General features: G+C 55.1%; 2 protein-coding genes across 4 annotated transcripts; one reads left to right on the top strand and one right to left on the bottom strand.

The window, feature by feature from the left end:
• The first annotated feature begins 10 nt into the window (after window positions 1–10).
• On the top strand, window positions 11–11,349 carry MATCAP1 (microtubule associated tyrosine carboxypeptidase 1). Of its 3 annotated transcripts, none has more exons than XM_067470910.1 (7): window positions 11–235; window positions 2,595–3,238; window positions 5,515–5,658; window positions 6,041–6,173; window positions 7,469–7,774; window positions 7,880–7,977; window positions 10,013–11,349. In XM_067470910.1, the coding sequence occupies exons 2-7, from the start codon at window positions 2,654–2,656 to the stop codon at window positions 10,175–10,177; spliced, it is 1,431 nt and encodes a 476-aa protein (XP_067327011.1). In that variant the 5' UTR covers window positions 11–235; window positions 2,595–2,653; the 3' UTR covers window positions 10,178–11,349. The 3 variants fall into 3 exon arrangements, with proteins under 3 accessions (XP_067327011.1, XP_067327010.1, XP_060643801.1); XM_067470909.1 differs by having other exon boundaries at window positions 1,385–3,238; XM_060787818.2 differs by lacking the exon at window positions 11–235 and having other exon boundaries at window positions 3,159–3,248.
• A 2,544-nt stretch (window positions 11,350–13,893) lies between these two features.
• On the bottom strand, window positions 13,894–18,734 carry CIAO2B (cytosolic iron-sulfur assembly component 2B). Its single transcript, XM_060788363.2, has 5 exons — window positions 18,528–18,734; window positions 16,637–16,716; window positions 14,736–14,861; window positions 14,495–14,540; window positions 13,894–14,135 (listed from the first exon to the last, which is right to left on the bottom strand). The coding sequence occupies exons 1-5, from the start codon at window positions 18,664–18,666 to the stop codon at window positions 14,038–14,040; spliced, it is 489 nt and encodes a 162-aa protein (XP_060644346.2). The 5' UTR covers window positions 18,667–18,734; the 3' UTR covers window positions 13,894–14,037.
• Between the last annotated feature and the right edge of the window lie 244 nt (window positions 18,735–18,978).

Genomic DNA, 18,978 nt, shown 5'->3' with positions numbered 1-18,978 from the left:
CTCGTCTTCCGGGGGGGGGGGGGCAACGAGTCAAGGGCGCAACGTGGGGACGGGTATCCCGCGTGTGACTCAAAAGCGTGCAGGAGGAGAAGCCCGGTTCCTGGGGGGCGGGGCCAAGGAGGGCCGGAGGCGAGGGGGGAGGAGACTGAGCATGCGCGCCCCACAAGGAAACCCCCCCTCCCTCCCCAAGACTTGCAACGCCGCCGCCGCCGCTCTGGACCTGGCGGAGGGTCAGGTAAGGAAAGAGGGAGGGAAATAGGAAGGAGAAAGGAAGGAAGGAAGGAAGGAAGGAAGGAAGGAAGGAAGGAAGGAAGGAAGGAAGGAGGGGAAAGGGAATGGGGAAATAGGGAGGGACTGACTGGGAACCCCTCCCTCCCTCCTTCCTTCCTTCCCTTTGTCTGCTCCGCCGCCGCCGCGGAACCGCCCCCCCCCCCCCGCCGCAATGATCCAGATGTAGGGAGGGGGATGGATTGAAGGGCTCCCCCCTCCCTCCCTCCCTCCCCACGTGCCCCTCCTCCCTGTGCCCCCTTTACCTGGAGGGGAGGGGGCTGTTCTCAGTTGGGGCCCCTCCCCCTCTCTCCCCCCCCCAGCCCCATTGTGATGCCCCGAGGGCCCCCGCCCGCCTCCCCGCCACTCCCCTCCTGCCTCCAGGCCTGGCTCCAAGGCGAGTGGGCACTCAGCCCCTCCCCCCTGCCTCCCCCCCCCTCCTTTGGGCCCCCTTGGGAAGCAGCAGCAGCGGGGGGTCGGCTCTGGAGAAGGAGGGAGGGAGGGGAAGGAGGGAGGTCGCCCGCCGTGACCCTTTCCTTCTAAGGGAAGGAGACAGAGGCCCCTGGGCAGGCGGGGGGGGGGGGGGGGCTGGGTCTGCCCACCCATTGGCCGGCCTCCGTCTGTGGGGCTGCCCCTTCCTCCTCCTCCTCCTCTGGCCACGCAAGGCGCACATTGCTCTTCCTTCCCTCAGGGCTGGAGACAGCCCCCCCCCCCCCCCCCCAGTGGTGTCTCTTTGGCCTTGGGCCTCTCTCTGCTGCTGCTGCTCCTCCTTCCTTCCTCTCTTCCTCCCCCCTTCCCTCCCTCCCTCCCTTCAGGTCCCTGAGCTTCGCCTCTCTTCTGCTTCTTCTTCTCCTCCCTTCCTTCCTCGCTCCCTTCTTTCCTTCGGGTCCCTGAGCTTCGCCTTTCTTCTGCTTCTCCTCCTCCTCACTTCCTTCCTCCCTTCCCTCCCTCCCTCCCTCCTTTCCTGCAGGTCCCTGAGCTTCTCCTCTCTTCTGCTTCTCCTCCTCCTCACTTCCTTCCTCCCTTCCCTCCCTCCCTCCCTTCTTTCCTTCAGGTCCCTGAGCTTCACCTGCTTCTCCTCCTCCTCATTTTCTCGCTCCCTCCTTCCTTCCCGCAGGCTCCCTCCTTGGGGACGGTCCCTCCGCAGCGGATGCCAGGCAGGCGCCCCGGATTGCGATGGTGCTGGACTCCGGGAGGCGACCCTTCCGCCCGCCCTCCCTTCTTTCCTTTAGGTCCCTGAGCTTCACCTCTCTTTTGCTTCTCCTCTAGCTCCCTTCATCCCTCCCTCCCTTCTTTCCTTCAGGTCCCTGAGCTTTGCCTCTCTCCTGCTTCTCCTCCTCCTCACTTCCTTCCTCGCTCCCTTCTTTCCTTCCGGTCCCTGAGCTTCGCCTCTCTCCTGCTTCTTCTCCTCCCTCCCTCCCTCCCTCCTTCCTCCCTTCAGGTCCCTGAGCATCACCTCTCTCCTGCTTCTCCTCCTCCTCCCTCCCTCCCTCCCTCCCTCCCTTCTTTCCTCCCTCCCTCCCTCCCTTCCTTCTTTCCTTCAGGTCCCTGAGCTTCACCTCTCTTCTGCTTCTCCCCCTCCCTCCCTCCCTCCCTCCCTCCCTCCTTCCTTCCTTCCTTGTCTCCTGCAGGCTCCCTTCTTTCCTTCCAGTCCCTGAGCGTCACCTCTCTTCTGCTTCTCCTCCTCCCTCCCTCCTTCCTTCCTTCCCTCCCTCCCTTCTTTCCTTCCGGTCCCTGAGCGTCACCTCTCTCCTGCTTCTCCTCCTCCTCCCTCCCTCCCTCCCATCCTTCCTCCCTCCCTCCCTCCCTCCCTCCCTCCCTCCCTCCCTTCCTCCTTTCCTTCAGGTCCCTGAGCTTCACCTCTCTTCTGCTTCTCCCCCTCCCTCCCTCCCTCCCTCCCTCCCTCCTTCCTTCCTTCCTTGTCTCCTGCAGGCTCCCTTCTTTCCTTCCAGTCCCTGAGCGTCACCTCTCTTCTGCTTCTCCTCCTCCCTCCCTCCTTCCTTCCTTCCCTCCCTCCCTTCTTTCCTTCCGGTCCCTGAGCGTCACCTCTCTCCTGCTTCTCCTCCTCCTCCCTCCCTCCCTCCCATCCTTCCTCCCTCCCTCCCTCCCTCCCTCCCTCCCTCCCTCCCTCCCTTCCTCCTTTCCTTCAGGTCCCTGAGCTTCACCTCTCTTCTGCTTCTCCCCCTCCCTCCCTCCCTCCCTCCCTCCTTCCTTCCTTGTCTCCTGCAGGCTCCCTTCTTTCCTTCCAGTCCCTGAGCGTCACCTCTCTCCTTCTTCTCCTCCTCCTCCTCATCCTCATTTTCTCGCTCCCTCCTTCCTTCCCGCAGGCTCCCTCCTTGGGGTCGGTCCCTCCACAGCGGATGCCAGGCAGGCGCCCCGGATTGCGATGGTGCTGGACTCCGGGAGGCGACCCTTCCGCCCGCCCTCTCGGCCGCATCTGGGGGTCTTCGGCCCGGACCTTCCTGGGAGGACGAGAAGGAGGAGCCCCCCTCCTCCCAAGGGAGAGCGCTATGGGGGGCAGGAGCCCCCTCCACCGCCCCCTCTTCCCCCTCCGGGCCCCTCCCTGCCCCCCTCTCCCTCCCTCTCCCTGGAGTCAGACTGCTCCTCCCCCTTGGCCCCCTCCAAGAAGGATCCCCCTCCCCCTTCGGCCCCCCGCGGCTGGATGCGCCGGAGCGAGAGCAGCTGCGCCGTGAACCGGAGGGAGCCTCGGGCCGGCCGCCTCCTCCGCAGCGCCAGCTCCCTGCCCCACCTGGCCAAGGAGAAGGACAAGGAGAAGGAGAAGGGCAAGGACGCGAAGGGCCGGAGGAGCCCCTGCCTGCTGGTGGCCCTGCGCCCGGCCAACCTGGAGCAGGAGAAGGCCGCCTTCTTCCGCGCCTCCTTCGCCTACAACCCCCAGTTCCAGTACCAGGAGCCCCTCCCGGCAGCCGTGCTCGACAAGTACCGGGAGGCCTCCGGGAAGTTCCTCCCCCAGGTGAGACCAGGTGATTTGGTGTGCCTGATTGTTTACTCTCTGCAGTTTTGCTGTTCACCTCTCAAGAAAAGATTCCCCCAGGCACTTCCAAGCCATTAAATGCTAATCAAGGTGGTCAGTTGAAACATTCACCCCTAGCTCCAGCAGACAAGAGTCCTTTGTCCCACCCTGGTCATTCCACAGATACATAAACCCTTTGTCCTAGTTCCAACAGACCTCACTACCTCTGAGGATGCTTGGCATAGATGCAGGTGAAACGTCAGGAGAGAATGCCTCTAGAACATGGCCATATAGCCCGGAAAAACCTCCAACAACCCAATAATAATAATACTGTTGGAAGAGACCTCTAAATGCCACTCAGTCCCAATCCAGGTATCACAATCAAGGTATCCTCTCTGTTAATTCTGAGCCACCAGTTTGTGTATTTCAGTCTCCTCTGAGCAGGAATCTAGGTGGCATTCTGTGTCCATATGACAAAAGAGGTCTTTCTCTTTGACACAGGAAGACGGACCCAGGCACTCCAAACTGGGCACGGTCACTGCTAATGGGTCACATACATATGCATGCCAAGGCTTCAGCAGCTTCTGCCATCCGATGGGGCTGGAAAGAACTCCCGTCTGAATCCAAAAGGGTTTCCAGGGCTGTCTGGTGACCCCTTGATGGCTTATTTGGCACCTACAAATGGAGCCTCCTCCTTCCTTGCACCCAAGGGTGGCAATCTAGACTAAGGAGGCGCTCCTTGTTGCTTTGCGATGGGCCCGAGCGCCAGTAGAACAAAGGTGGGAAAGGGAGGAGGAGGATGCAGGCTGGCTCTGGGGGAGCTCTCCGAGGTGCTGAACCTCTTCTCAGGTTGGAGCTCAGACTCTTGGAGGCCGCCTTCAGTTCTGGGGGGGGGGGGGGAACAGGAGCAGAATGCCCCCTCCCAAATTGGGGCCTCCAGCCATTTGGGGGTGTATAGAGATGATGATGGTGATGATGATACCCTCCCTTCCTCCCTGTAGGGACTCGGGTCAGCTAACAATTATCATCATCATTTAATAATTTATTCATTGCCCTCCATCCGAGAATGCTCCAGGCGATTTACAGCTAAATTATAAAAGGTAAAATACATAGATACAAAAATTAAAAATTAACAGAGATTGAATGCTCTAGTAAAAAGCCAGGTGTCTGAAGTGCGAGAGTAAAAGGCCCGAAGTCACGCATGGCTCTCATGTAGGGCGGCCATAAGGAATCCCACAATAAGGCAGGAGGGGCAGAAATGGAGAAAGCCCACCCACCTGCGCCTGGTCCTTTCCAAGGGCACTTCTCTAGGACCCGGTATAGAGAGTAAGTCACGTTGGGATGGTCATCGCGACCTCCGATGATGATGAGAGAAGGAGAGGCGGTCCCTAAGGTATGATGGACCCTGGCCGTAAAGAGTTTTAAAGGTCAGAACTAGCATCTTAGACAGGCCACAGTGGGACTCAGTTGGAAGCCAATGTGTCAAGTGTCTCAGTTCCACGCTGTGTGGCTCTGGAGGAATCTCCTATGAAGGATCACGCAGAGAATCACAAGTGGAGTAGACATCAACACGTTTATTGTTCGGAATACAAGAGCTTCAACTACAGGCCTCCTATATAGTACTAACTAGCATACCATAAATCATACACTCAGGTATCCTGGTGCCTTGACCATTTCAAAGCCTTTCCATCTCAAGGCCCATTTCCTCCCTTACCTTTGGCACCTAGTCCCATTACCATATCAAAGCCCAGTTCTCCCCTCACCCTTGGCAGCTCGGTTTTATGGCTGCCCCGTTTGTCCTGCATTTCCTTTTGGCCCAATGTCCCATGGCCATGTGGTTTGTGTCAGTTGTATGGCATGATCTAGAGATCATGACACAATGTCAATGTTGCAGCGCTGGAGTTCTATGGCATTGCAATCCCACACTTTAGGCAAGTTTAAAAAGCATAATACAAAATTAACAACAGTTATCTAGTACAGTGTGGTAAAACAGATTAAAATATAATAAATACACTGAAAAGAGCCTTCAAAACTCACAGTCCCCACCCCCCACCCCCCAAGTGATGTTGTGTAGAGCGGACCAGGAAGGAGCCTTTCCCAAAAGGACCCTTCCCAGAGTTCTTCTCCTGTATCCGCTGTCCTCAAAAGGGGAAGTAGAGGGGCGGAGTGCACCTGGCAAAGTGGCCCCACCTCTTTGGGGTCTCTTTTTGTGGGCGGAGGGTGCCTGGTCTCCTTGGGGGCCTCTCGGAGGCTGAGTGCCTTGGTGTTTCCCGCAGGCGCTGGGCATCATGAGTGCCGTCCTGGAGCGCTATGGCACTTACGAGGACTTTGAGGCCACCAACGGGGGGAAGCTGCTCAGCAAGGGCCAGATCTGGTCCGTCATCCGGAAGTACCTGCAGAAGGAGGGCTGCTCGGGAGAGGTGAGAACATCAACAGGAAAAGGAGCATGGGGCTCCGAAATGGACGCTCATTCACAAAGATTTGCAAAGTGCCTGTGGGCAGTGAGAGCAGCGCCTGTCCCTCGCGGATTCTTCAGTGGCGGGTGGGAAGGAAGGAAGGTTCCCCACAAGTGCCCTGCCGTGGGGTGGAGATGGGGCTGGTCCACCATGCTAGGCTAGAGATGCCTTTGGGCCTGAATTTCTGCCCCTTCTGTGGCAAGGCCTCCACTGAGCCTTCTCCCCGGCCTGTGAGGGTCAGCGTGGCTCCCCTTGCCTTGAGCGTCCAAGGCATCCTTCCTGGGGCAGCCTTCCTAGTGCAACCGGTGGGTGCAGCTTCCTCTTCCTCTTCCTGTTCCTCTTCCAGGTGGTGGTTCAGCTGACGGAGGACCTCCTCTCGCAGGCCGTGATGATGGTGGAGAACAGCCGCCCCACACTGGCCATCAACCTCTCGGGGGCCCGGCAGAATTGGCTGGAGGGGATGCTGCGCCACGAAATCGGTCAGGCAAGGGCCGGAAGGAAGGATGGATGGATGGGGGCAAAGCATTGCTGCATGGGGGGCTGGGGTGGGCCTGCCGTGGGAGGGGGCAGAGGCTGTGTGATAGTTGGGGCAGGCCGGGGAGGGGGCTTCCCTGTGGGCCTGGCTCTGCCTTGAGAAAAGGTGGCCCACCTCTTCTCTGCTGGGCTTTACAGACTGACCAATTTCTGGTTGGAGTCTTTGCCAACGGCCCTTTGATCCCCTTCTTTTGAGAAGCCGCCTCCTGGGCGCTTGTCCTCAAGGCTCAAGCGTCCCATTGTTCTGCCGCAACCATGTCGTGTGGCTCGGTTTCCCCACAACCTGGATCTTTGGCCCAGTTTGGCTGCCAACTTTCTCCCCAAACAGCTTCCCTGTCAGCTCAGTCTCTGGCACTTTAGTGATAAAGTGCCAGAGACTGAGCTGACTCTGGCTTCAAAGTGGGCAGTCCTGCGTTTTGGGCTTCTTCTGCCACCTGCAGAATTCTGGGAAATGTCATTTCGGGTGGGGCCATTGTGTACGAACCCACACGATCTCTCCGATCATCTGGAGAGGCCCCGCTCACGCTCCCACCTCTGTCTCAGGTGCGACTGGTGGGGACGAGGGAGAGGGCCTTCTCGGTGGTGGCCCCTTGTCTCTGGAATCCACTCCCTAAGGACATCAGGCATGCCCCAACCTTGGCAGTCTTTAGGAGGAGTCTGAAAACGTGGTTATTCCAATGTGCCTTCCCAGAATAAGAAACTCCTAGCAGTCTGTCCTTAAATGCACTTTATTAATGACCTAGGATTGTTTTTGCACAACCATCACTCCCTGGAAATCCACCCTAATCATATTTTACCTGCCATGTCCAGCATATCTTAAAATTTTAATTATTACATTTGGCCCAGCCATAAGTTTTTAAATTTTGTCGTGCTATTGCTAATGTCTATTGTTTATTTGCTGTTATGAGTTTTTATTTGTATTATTGTTGTTTTTGCTTTGTTATTGCTGTGTTGTGGGCTCAGCCTCATGGAAGCCGCACCGAGTCCCTTGGGGAGAGGGTAGCGGGGTACAAATAAAGTATTATTATTGTTATCATTATCATTATTATCATTATTAATTCTCATCTGCAGGGGTCCTCACCTTCCCAAATTAAATTCCCCCGAACATGCCCAAAATTGCAGGGCTGCCCGCTTGAAAGCACTAGTGTTTTGACGTTTTGGACTGCGGCGGCCTCCTTGCCCGGCAGTGACCGCGGCCTCCCCTCCTCCCCCCCTCCTCCCCCCCCCCCCCCCCCCGCAGGCACGCACTACATCCGTGGGGTGAACAACGCGCGGCAGCCGTGGCACAGCCCCGAGGGCCGGCAGCAGTTCAGCTTGCAGGCGGCCAACCCCACGGAGGAGGGCCTGGCCAGCATCCACAGCGTCCTCTTCCGCAAGCGGCCCTTCCTCTGGCGCGCCGCCCTCCTCTACTACACCGTCTACCAGGCCGGCCGCCTCTCCTTCGCCGACCTCTTCCGGCAGCTGGAGCCCTTCGTGCGCGACGCCGGCGTGCGCTGGGAGTACTGCGTGCGGGCCAAGCGCGGCCAGGCCGACACCTCGGGGCCAGGTCAGGGGGTCGGGGGTCAGGCGTGGGGGGAGGAGGGGTCCGCAACCCCCACGGCCTGGCCTGAAGCCCAATGCCCCCTCCTCTCTCTCTCTCTCTCTCTCCCAGGCTGCTTCAGCAAAGACCAGGTCTACCTGGACGGGATTCTCCGCATCCTGAGGCACCGGCACTCCATCGACTTCCACTTGCTGGCCGCACTGGGCAAGGTGGGCCTGGGAAGGGGGCGGGCAGCGCAAAGCCATTGCTGGGAAGACTATGGAAAACACAGAAATGTGCTTCTTGGGCTTCTTTCAGGAGAGAATTCGCAAAGACAACGTAGAAATTTGCCAATATTGTTTTTTTATAATGTTATATCCTTCTAGCGGTCCCCTGCCACACGTTGCTGTGGCCCAGTCTGGTGATATGGAAAATCAAGTAATTAGAAAGTGCTGGTTTCTAATATATGTAATGTCTTTATGCTTGTGGGTCGACAGTATTTCTTGATGTTTGACAGTGTTGACGTAGAGATTGTCTGGCTTGCCCACTCTGGAACAGGCAACATATAATTGTCCATCTTTAGGAATCCCTTTCAAATCTATAATGCTATATCTCTCTCTGTGTGAATCATATCTATCTATCTATATCTATGGCTGTATGGCTCTCTGTCAGGAGGGCTTTGATGATGTTTTCTTGCCCTGGGATGGTCAAGGGGGTTCTGTGTGGGAGATTTGCCCCAGTTCTGTCATTCGTGGGGTTTATTCAGAATGGTCTTTGATTGTAGGTGAACTATAAATCCCAGTAACTACAAATCCCAAATGCCAAGGTCTATTTCTCCCAAACTCCATCTGTGTTCATATTTGGACATATGGAATATTAGTGACAAGTTTGGTCCAGATCCATCATTGTTTGAGTCCACAGTGCTCTCTGGATGTAGGTGAACGACAACTCCCAAACTCAAGGTCAATACCCACCAAACACTGCTAGTATTTTCTGTTGGTCATGGGAGGCCTGTGTGCAAAGTTTGGTTCAATTCCATCGTTAGCTCCAGCAGACAAGAGTCCTTTGTCCCACCCTGGTCATTATTCCACAGATATATAAACCCACTTTCCTAGTTCCAACAGACCTCACAACCTGAGGATGCTTGCCATAGATGCAGGCGAAACGTCAGGAGAGAATGCCTCTAGAACATGGCCATAGAGCCCGAAAAACCTACAACTCAGGACAGGTTTTGTTAGATACTAGTTCCATCCTGAGTGGTGTCGGAAGTCATGGGTGGGCGTGCACGGGTGGGAAAGGGGAAACCAGACTTGTATTTGGATTGCTGAATCTTGAAGATTGTATGTCGTAGTTTATTCCCTCCTATCTCACACTAAAAATGCATACAATGCCCTTACCTAGGGAAGCCTGACTTGGCCACGGTAGTCCACGCTCTGGTTGCATCCCACATAGACTACTGCAACGCGCTCTACGTGGGGTTGCCTTTGAAGACGGTCCGGAAGCTTCAACTAGTCCAACGAACGGCAGCCAGGTTGCTAATAGGAGCATCCAACCCCCTTGTTGCGCCAGCCCCACTGGCTGCCAGTTTGCTACTGGGCCCAATTCAAAGTGCTGGCTTTGGCCTTTAAATTCCTAAATGGTTCTGGCCCAACTTACCTGTCCGAACACATCTCCTCTTACGAACCACCGAGGACCCGGAGATCGTCTGGGGAGGCCCTGCTCTCGGTCCCGCCTTCGACACAAGTACGTCTGGTGGGGACGAGACAGGGCCTTCTCCGTGGTGCCCCCTCAGCTATGGAAAGCCCTCCCTCGGGAGATCAGATCGGCTCCCTCCCTACTAATGTTTCGGAGGCAAGTTAAAACATGGAGAGTAAACAACATAGGAAATTGAATGACCTGACGATAGGACTAGACAATGCTTCATAAGAAGGAGGCGCTCATGATGTTGTTATTCTTGTTGATGTTTTACGTGTCCTGTTTTGCTGGAAACCGCCTTGAGTTGCCGATTGGCTGAGAAAGGCGGTATACAAATACAGTAAATAAACAAATAAAGAGTGGGGAGGGTGGTGGTAGCACAATGCACGCTCCGAGGGAGAGCCCCAAACGCTGACCCTCCCCCCACAGACCTTGCACTGAAAGCGTATGTGGGGAGGGGAGGGGAGGGGTGGGGCTCTTCTCCGCCCTCCGCCCCTCCCTCCTCCCTCCAGGGCCCCTCCGTGGGTCTTCTGGGGAGGGGGCCCAGGGCTGACAGCTGTCTCCTCGCAGGTCTCCTACGAAGACGTGGGGCGGCTGAAGGACCTGGGGGCGCTGGAGAAGGCCCGCATCCCCCACTTCATGCTGGACCTGGAGCGCTACATGCAGCAGCTGGACCACATCGTGGCCACCAACCGCCTGGACGAGGAGGAGCTGGAGCGCCTGCTGCCGGACTGAGCCCTGCCCCCCCCCCGCCCCGTGGGCCCACCCCAGAGCAGCCCCTGCTCGTTCTGCATCTCTAGGGCGTCTATGGAGGGCCTGGAGGATTGACCCACTGAAGAGGACTTTTGTGGGGAAAGGAAACCCTGGATGCCCTACCTCTGGAGTGGCTTATTTATTTTTGGGGGGGTGTGGGAGGGGATGAGGAGGAATGGCAGCCTTCTCTGAGGAAGTGGGGGCTCTGGATCCCGCCCCCCAAGCTCGGCCCTCCTGTTAGGTTGTGGATGGAAGTGCCGCCCCCTTCCCTCCGCCCGAGAGTCGCCATGGCTTTGTTCTTTTACTCCGAGAGAGGAGTCCTTGGAGGTCCATGCGCTTCCCACAGAGAAGACTGTGACTCATAGACTTGGGAGACATCTAGTCCAGCCCTTCCTGTTGGGGAGGAACATGCAGCAGAAGCCCCCCACCCACCCACCCACCCACCCCCCAAGACCTCTGAGGCAGCCTTTGTGCCACCCACACTTGCACAGCCAGGAGGGAAGTGGGTCAGAATCTGGGCCGCAGGTTTGGCTGGAAGAGAGAAAAGCCGAGGGTTGAAGAAGGGACTTCGTGGTTCTGCTTGTTGGTCCTCTTTTGGGGGGGCACCTGAAGGTCTCCAGAGACCCCCCTCCCCTGCCCCAAAACCTTCCTTTCTTCCTTAGGGTGGGGAGGCAAGGCCAGATGTGGGCGGCTGGGCAACTGTACAAGGAAGCCAAGTTGCCATGTGTTTGGAGGACTTTTGATGTATCTCAAGGACTTCTTCTTCTTCCCATCTTCAAAACTGTAACTAAGGCGTTCTGCTTGTTGGTCCTCTTTTGGGGGGGCACCTGAAGGTCTCCAGAGACCCCCCCTTCCCTGCCCCCAAACCTTGCTTTTCTCCATAGGGTGGGGAGGCAAGGCCAGATGTGGGTGGCTGGGCAACTGTACAGGGCAGCCAAGTTGCCACGTCTTTGGAGGACTTTTGATGTATCTCAAGGACTTCTTCTACTTCCCCGTCTTCAGAACTGCAACAAAGGCGGCTGAAGGGGAAAGTGAGGGGCGGATGCATGTGCGAACTCAATTCCTGGATTGAGCAGAAAGCTTTTTTTTGGGGAGGGGGTCCCTGCACCCCCTTCAATAAATCATTTTGCGCCTCACGAGAGGTGGCGGTGTCAGGGAGGGGCCTTGTTCCAGCTTAAGGGCTTTGCCGGGGATCGGATTTGCGTCTAATGAGGTCAGAAGGGCCTCTCTCGGGAGGGCAGCGGGCGCCTGAGGGCAGCGGCAGACCAGAAGGAGGGTGACAATGGACAATCCCTTGTGGTGTGGAACATAACAATTTTTTTTGTCGTGTCAGGAGCGACGAGAAACTGCAAGTCGCTTCTGGTGTGAGAGAATTGGCCGTCTGCAATTCTCTCACACCGGATGATTTGATGTTTTTATCATCCTTGTGGGAAGCTTCTCTCATGTCCCCTTTGCATGAGGAGCTGGAGCTGATAGAGGGAGCTCATCCGTCTCCCCCCAGATTCAAACCTGCAACCTGTTGGTCTTCAGTCCAGCCAGCACAGGGGTTTAACAATTTATTTACAGCTTTTCTATTCCGCCCTTCTGCTCACCCCATAGCAGGGGACTCAGGGCGGATTACAGTGTGCACATATATGGCAAACATCCAATGCCAATTTTTGACATACAAACATACACAGAGGCTATTTAACTTTTTCTGGCTGCCAGGGGAGCTGTCGCTTTCCTCGTCCATCTGCGACGCTGATGAAGCACTTCCGCATTCCCCGCATGCTTCCCCGCTGGAGTCCTCCTTATGGCCTCATAAATCAGTTAATTTAGCCTCCCCACACTTTAAGGTGGTACATAATTTTCTTACTTGACAGATGCAACTGTCTTTCGGGTTGCAAAGGTCGACAACAGGCTACACACAATTGGTTGGAAACCCACTCCAACCCGGGCTGGCTTCAAACTCATGACCTTTTGGTCAGAGTGATCTTAATGCAGCCGACACTCAGCCAGCTGCGCCACAATCCCAGTACAATGCTCCCATGCTCCCGTAACAATGCTACAAGGGGCAGCCTCTCGGGATGCCATTCAGCACAACACCTTGAGCATTGACTGCAGCTCTTTAGTCTTCAGTGAGGGAGCAATGCAGGAGATCGTCACTTTGTTGGGGGTTAGGGGTGCAGAACCCCCCAACACCACAATGCAGGTCTATTAATAATATCTCCTTGCAATGGCAGCTAGTTTAAAGGTGGTCTGTTTTACATGCCAGTGCCTTCCTGGTTGGGCGGGGGGGACGGGGGGGGGGGACGACACACGGACAATCCCACACGTCCTTCTTCCTGGCTTTTGTACTTCTAAGAAATCTTTGCCCGTTTTGGAACCAAGGTTCTGGTTTACCTGGATGTTGGAGCATTTCAAGAATGCCTCTCTTGCGATTCCTATGACGGCACCAACTGGCAAGAACTTAAATCTACGTATACAATAAAAGTCAGTGTTTGTATGCGGAGGGAGGAAGGAAGGACGGTGGATGTGGTAGCTTTCCAATTGGCCGCCACTTTCACAGGCCACTGTGACCAGCACGGGTGACGGGCCTGGACCAAACTTGGCACACATAACCCCCATGACCCCCTTTACATCCTGGTGAGGTTTGGGGGAGGACAGACAAAGGATGATGGCATTTGTAGTACTTTCAAACCCATCGGTTCCCACAGACCACTGTGGCCCCCAACAAAGACTGATAAAGACCAAACTTGGCACACGGAGCCCCCATGACCCACTCTACATTCTATTGCAGCTTGGGGGATGGCTGACCATGGATGATGGGAATTGAAGTACCTCCACTCACTTCCCGAGACCGCTGAGACCCTCATCCAATGGCCAATCAAGACCACACTTGGCACACACAACCCCCATGACCCCTTTACATCCTGGTTAGGGTTGGGGGAGGATGGACAATGATGGGATTTGTAGTACTTTCCCACCCTTTTGTTCCCACAGACTACTGCGCCCCCCAACAAAGACCGATAAAGACCAAACTTGGCACACAGAGCCCCCATGACCCACTCTACATCCTACTGCAGTTTCGAGATGGACCACGGATGATGGGACTTGAAGTACCTCTACTCACTTCCCGAGATCACTGTGACACTCATCCAATGACTAATGAAGACCAAACTTGGCACACAGAGCCCCCATGACCTACTCTCCATCCTGGTGCTGTTTGGAGGACGATGGACCATGGACGATGGGACTTGCAGTACCATCACTAACTTCCTGAGAGCCACATAAATAACTGATAAAGCCCAACCTTGCCACACAATGTCTTTCTCAAATGATCTGGCCACCACCGGGTCCCCAAGCTAGTGTTATATAAAATGTAAACGTATCTGGATCTGGTCCTGAACTCACGTGTTCAGTTTAAAAACAAATCTTGTAAGCTGAAGAGCAGCAACAGGCTTTGATTACTGAAGCGGAAATGCCGTCATGTCCTGACAGAAAACAGAGTCCACAAGTAGTTTATATACAACTTGCATATAAAGAGCCTAGATAGAGACACCCACTCACACTCACACTCTCCCTCTTCCCTGACGCCTCTCTAGCTGTGTCCAAAGTCCGCTTCAGGCCTGACCTGGAGGGTCAAGGGGGGCCCAAAAGCAACCTCCCTCCCTCAGGGCGTCTTCGCTATGAGAATAAACGTGTTCCTTCAGTCCAGGCAGACTCACAAAGCACACATTTTAATGTTGTGTCTTCTGTACAAAAGCAAAGAATGAGTGAAGGAATGTCAATCTTCTGAGGCAGGTCCGGCCAGAGCTGTGAGTGGGGCTCCTCCTCCTCCTCCTCCTCCTCCGCTGGACGCCTCAGGGCCGCCCGGAGAGGCACTGGTTGACCACCTCCAGCAAGTGGCTGTTCTCCAAGGCGGCCGCCACACGCTCCTTGTCGGCCAGTTGTTTGTTTACTGTGAAAACAAAGCAGGAGGGGGAGAGGCAAAGGGGGTGCGCACAGGCCCCCAACCCACCCACCCCCAGAAGGGCCCCAATGCTCAGCACACGCGCAGCACACACCCACTTGGCGCCCCGGGCAGCGCTGCCCCGCCTCCTTTGCTCACTGCCTTTTGCGCAGCTTTCCTTCCTTCCTTCCCACTCTTAACTAGGGAGTTGTTTGCAACCTGTACGAGAATTTCTGCCTTTATCTTTACCGGCACACAATGGATCACCTTGTGGGAAAGGGGCCCCGTGCCAAGCGGGATGGAAATGCCGGCGCGCGCACACACACACACACACACCCTCCCTCCCTCTGTGGGGAACAGGCTCTCACCTGCGTGCTCCGAGGCGTGTGTCCCCTGCGTGATGTGGACGTCCACCTGGCGGAAGAGAGAAGGAAGGAAGGAAGGAAGGAAGGAAGGAAGGAAGGAAGGAAGGAAGGAAGGAAGCAGGCCTGAGACCCAAGGCCGGAGCCTCCCCACCTTCCCTGAGAAGACTTCTGATCCTGTGCTGGATGAGAGCGTTTTGGGCCCTTCTTGCCGGGCGTGTCCCCCCCCCCCCCCCCCCGGACTCACCTTGAACCTTTCGGGCAGGGAGCGGATGAGCTTGACCTTGATGGACAGGCCGATGAGGGTGGCCATGCTGCAGTGCGGGATGGTGGGCGTGAAGGCCACGGAGACGGTGCTCTCGGCATCGTCGGCCTGGAAGAGACGCAGCGTTGAAAGCGTTGGGGGCAAAGTGCGGCTGCTCAACCAAGCCCTGCACCTGGGGCTGAGAGGAGGCGTCTCCAGGGGATCTGGTGGAGTATGTCACATACCTGTGGGATGATGTCCAGGCCGGGAGGAAAGAACCACTGTCCGTTCACCAAGGGCAAAGGGTGCAGTTAGCAAGCCTGGTTTGCAAATGTGGAAGAGGACCCACCCAAGAGCATGTGAGTAACCATGGAGGTAGCCCGCATGAGCTGATGATGCGACCTTCATAGTAACTCACATACTAATGGGTGGATCCTATTCAACAGGATTGCTAGCTGCACTTGGCCAACAGACTCTGGCCCCTCCCTCCCTCCCTCCCTCCCTGGGCATCCCGCCATTGTTTACCACCTTCGGATCCTCTGAGGACGCCATTCGCCACAGGCAAGGTGCAGGCAGAGCGTCAGTGCGGCCTTTAGGAAGATATACAAACACACACCAAGATAGAGAGATGGAGAAATAGACAGACAGGGGTGTATATAGATACAGATACTGATAGACTGGTAGAAATAGATAAAGATATATATATAGAGAGAGAGAGATGGAGCGCCAGACACTGGGACCTAATATGCATGTATGCTATGTCGTTATATACATTTAAAATAAATATTAGATAAATAAATAGATAGAATCGTAGAATCCTAGAAGAGTGGGAAGAGACCTCCTGGGCCATCCTCCAGTCCAACCCCATTCTGCCAAGAAGCAGGAATATTGCATTCAAAGCACCCCTGACAGATGGCCTCTGATTAAAAGCTTCCAAAGAAGGAGCCTCCACCACACTCCCTCCGGGGCAGAGAGTTCCACTGCTGAACGGCTCTCACAGTCAGGAAGTTCTTCCTCATGTTCAGATGGAATCTCCTCTCTTGTAGTTTGAAGCCATTGTTCCTTTGTGTCCTAGTCTCCAGGGAAGCAGAAAGGAAGCCTGCTCCCTCCTCCTCCCTGTGGCTTCGTCTCACATATTTATCAATGGCCCTCATCATATCTCCTCCCAGCCTTCTCTTCTGCAGGCTAAATATGCCCAGCTCCTTAAGCCGCTCCTCATAGGGCTTGTTCTTCAGATAGTAAGTAGATATATATATATACACACAGATAGATTGATACTGATAGAAGGTAAGTAGATAGATATAGCTATTTGATTTGTCATTGATCCACTCTGGCTTTGTGCAAATCTCCTATTTCCCAAACTATATGATCCTGTGCTTTGCTTTTCTATTTCCGTCTGAACAATTTAACCCTTGGTTCCTCCCCACTGAGTGCAAGGCCTGTGGCCTCTTCCTCTCCAGCTTGGGAGTCGGATGTCCACCCGCGGCCTTTTGCAAGAGGCTCTGTCCATCTCATTTTTGCCCCACAGGCCTCTTTGACCCTGCCCCACAGCCCAGTTCTTTGGCGCAGCTCCTCATGGCTGGCGTTCTCTCTCCTTGTCCTGCCACACGTCCATCCATCCATCCATCCATCCATCTTTCTTTCTTTCCTTCCTTCCTTCTTTCCATTGCTCTCTGGGTCACCGCCAACTTTCCGTCCTCTATCTTTGTTGTTGCCTATGTTCTTGCCCGTGTGTGTTTGTGTAAGGGGGGTGGGGGGTGGTGGTGAGATAGCTAGCTAGAAAGAGACATAGACACACAGAGACATAGAAAGAGATGTAGACTCATGGAGACATTGAGAAACTGATAGTGATAGATAGTGACAGAGATGCAGACAGAGAGATCTAGGCAGAGAGAGAGAGAGACCTGGACGCGTGCCTCCTCGACCACGTTGAGCTCCTCCAGGGTCAGCGGGTGCTCCGGGTCCGAGATGGCGCGGATGAGGTGTGCGGGTGTGTTAAGGAGAGAATACTGCATAGCTATGAATGTGTCAACCTTGCTCATACATGTGTAACTGTTCAACAGGAATCCACCCAACATCTTTGCTAAGTTCATTTTGGAGTTATTGGTTGTTCAGTCTTGCATCGTAGTTCATTATGATGCACAATACGTGAATGCTGAACAATTCAGTGGAAAGGGAAATGGCAACACAATGAACTAATAATAACAGTTAATCAAACCGAACCGTTGATGAAGTGTGCACTTCTTCCTAAGCTATCTGATGTGAGAGAACCGCATCCTGCTCCCTCGCTGCAGCAAACTGGGACCATCTTTGTGTACCCTGGTATCAATTCCCCCCCCCCCCCCCCCCGGGAAACTCTCCAGGTCCCAGCCACCAATGGGCCAAGGCCAATCCGTGGAGCATTCCTTTGAGTCGCACTGATTTAACATCAACAATACTTCTTTTTTAGGTCAAAATTCTAGAGACGTATATTTAAAAACTGTCAATAAAAATAACCATGAACAATTTATACATCTCAAATAAACATCAAAGAAAACAAAACAAATTGTGGCGCAGCTGGCTGAGCGTCATCTGCATTCAGATCTCTCTGACCAAAAGGTCATGAGTTCAAAGCTAGCCCGGGTTGGAGTGGGTTTCCAACCAATTGTGTAGCCCGTTGTCGACCTTTGCAACCCGAAAGAGAGTTGCATCTGTCAAGTAGGAAAATAAGGTACCACCTTTAAAAAGTGTGGGGAGGCTGGATTAACTGATTTATGAGGCCATAAAGAAGACTCCAGCAAAGCATTCCAGCGGGAAGCATGCGGGGAATGCGGAAGTGCTTCATCAGCGTCGCAGATGGACGAGGAAAGCGACGGCTCCCCTGGTGCCCAGAAAAAAGTGAAATAGCCTCTGTGTATGTATATGTTTGCATGTCAAAAATTGGCATTGAATGTATTGTCGAAGGCTTTCATGGCTGGAATCACTAGGTTCTTGTGGGTTTTTTCGGGCTATAGAGCCATGTTCTAGAGGCATTCTCTCCTGACATTTCACCTGCATCTATGGCAAGCATCCTCAGAGGTAGTGAGGTCTGTTTGGTAACTGGGAAAAGGGGTTTATATATCTGTGGAATGGCTGAGGTGGGGCAAAGGACTCTTGTCTGCTGGAGCTAGGTGTGAATGTTTCAGCTGATCACCTTGATTAGCATTTGAAGGCCTGCCTGAGCCTGGGAAAATCTCTTGCTGGGAGGTGTTAATCTGGTTGTTTCCTCTCTGTTATTTTGCTGCTGCAATTCTAGAGTTTTTTTAATACTGGTAGCCAGATTAACACCTCCCAGCAAGAGATTTTCCCAGGCTCAGCCAGGCCTTCAAATGCTAATGAAGGTGATCAGCTGAAACATTCACACCTAGCTCCAGCAGAGAAGAGCTCTTTGCCCCACCCCAGCCATTCCACAGATATATAAACCCCCCTTTTCCCAGCTCCAGCAGACCTCACTACCTCTGAGGATGCTTGCCATAGATGCAGGCGAAACGTCAGGAGAGAATGCCTCTAGAACAGCGCCACATAGCCCGAAAAAACCCACAAGAACCTACTGGCATGGAATGTTTGCCATATATGTGTGTACACTGTGATCCGCCCTGAGTCCCCTGCTGCGGGGGGAGGAGAAGGGCCGAATAGAAAAGCTGCACATAAATAAATAAGTAAATAAATAAACAGGAGGTCCTCCTTCCTTCCTCCAGGCAGGGCAGCCCCCTCCCCTCCCCTCCCCTCTAAAGCCCCCCCCCCCCCCCGCCCATTCCCCGCCGGCGGGAAGGATATCGAAGACCTCCCTGGGGTCGATGGGGTCCGGCAGGGCCTCGTCCTCCTCGCGCGGCGTCACGGCCCGCTCGCCCTGACGCCGGAACACCAACGGGTTCGCGTTCTCCAGCAGACCCTTGCCCCCACCCGCCATCGCCATCGCCAGGCGCCTCCGCGCCGGAACGCCTCCGCCGGGACACGCGCCCCCGGGGAACCACAAGCACGGCGCACACGCTTCCGGAGGACGGGACAGGGAGGGAGGGGGGAGGGAAGGAGGGAAGGAGCCCGGCGCGCGCGCCCCCTGCCGGCCCGGGGAGGGAGGGAAGGAGGGAGGGAGGGAGGCTCAGGCAGGAGGCGCCGCCAATGGGGGAAACCGGGGCGAGGAGCCTCTCGCTCGGCGGAATGGCCGGCCAGCAGGGGGCGTGGAGGGAGGGAGCGGGTTGCACACAACCGGCTTCACAGCAGAGACGCT

Source organism: Anolis sagrei, chromosome 8 (genome assembly GCF_037176765.1).
Source record: "Anolis sagrei isolate rAnoSag1 chromosome 8, rAnoSag1.mat, whole genome shotgun sequence".
In the NCBI taxonomy this organism is placed as follows: Eukaryota; Metazoa; Chordata; class Lepidosauria; order Squamata; family Dactyloidae; genus Anolis; species Anolis sagrei.
Note: the sequence above shows the minus strand (reverse complement) of the source record. Positions and strands in the feature narration are given on the sequence as shown.

What these genes read in the sequence shown, in the direction of transcription:
- MATCAP1 (XM_067470910.1), top strand. Translation starts at nt 2,654, where the DNA reads ATGGTGCTGGACTCCGGGAGGCGACCCTTCCGCCCGCCCTCTCGGCCG. An exon ending in GATGCTGCGCCACGAAATCG is followed by an intron (nt 6,174 to 7,468) that starts GTCAGGCAAGGG and finishes CCCCCCCCGCAG; the next exon opens with GCACGCACTACATCCGTGGG. An exon ending in GGCCGACACCTCGGGGCCAG is followed by an intron (nt 7,775 to 7,879) that starts GTCAGGGGGTCG and finishes TCTCTCTCCCAG; the next exon opens with GCTGCTTCAGCAAAGACCAG.
- CIAO2B (XM_060788363.2), bottom strand. Translation starts at nt 18,666, where the DNA reads ATGGCGATGGCGGGTGGGGGCAAGGGTCTGCTGGAGAACGCGAACCCG. An exon ending in CCCTGCCCGAAAGGTTCAAG is followed by an intron (nt 14,541 to 14,735) that starts GTGAGTCCGGGG and finishes CTCTTCCGCCAG; the next exon opens with GTGGACGTCCACATCACGCA. An exon ending in ACACGCCTCGGAGCACGCAG is followed by an intron (nt 14,136 to 14,494) that starts GTGAGAGCCTGT and finishes TTGTTTTCACAG; the next exon opens with TAAACAAACAACTGGCCGAC.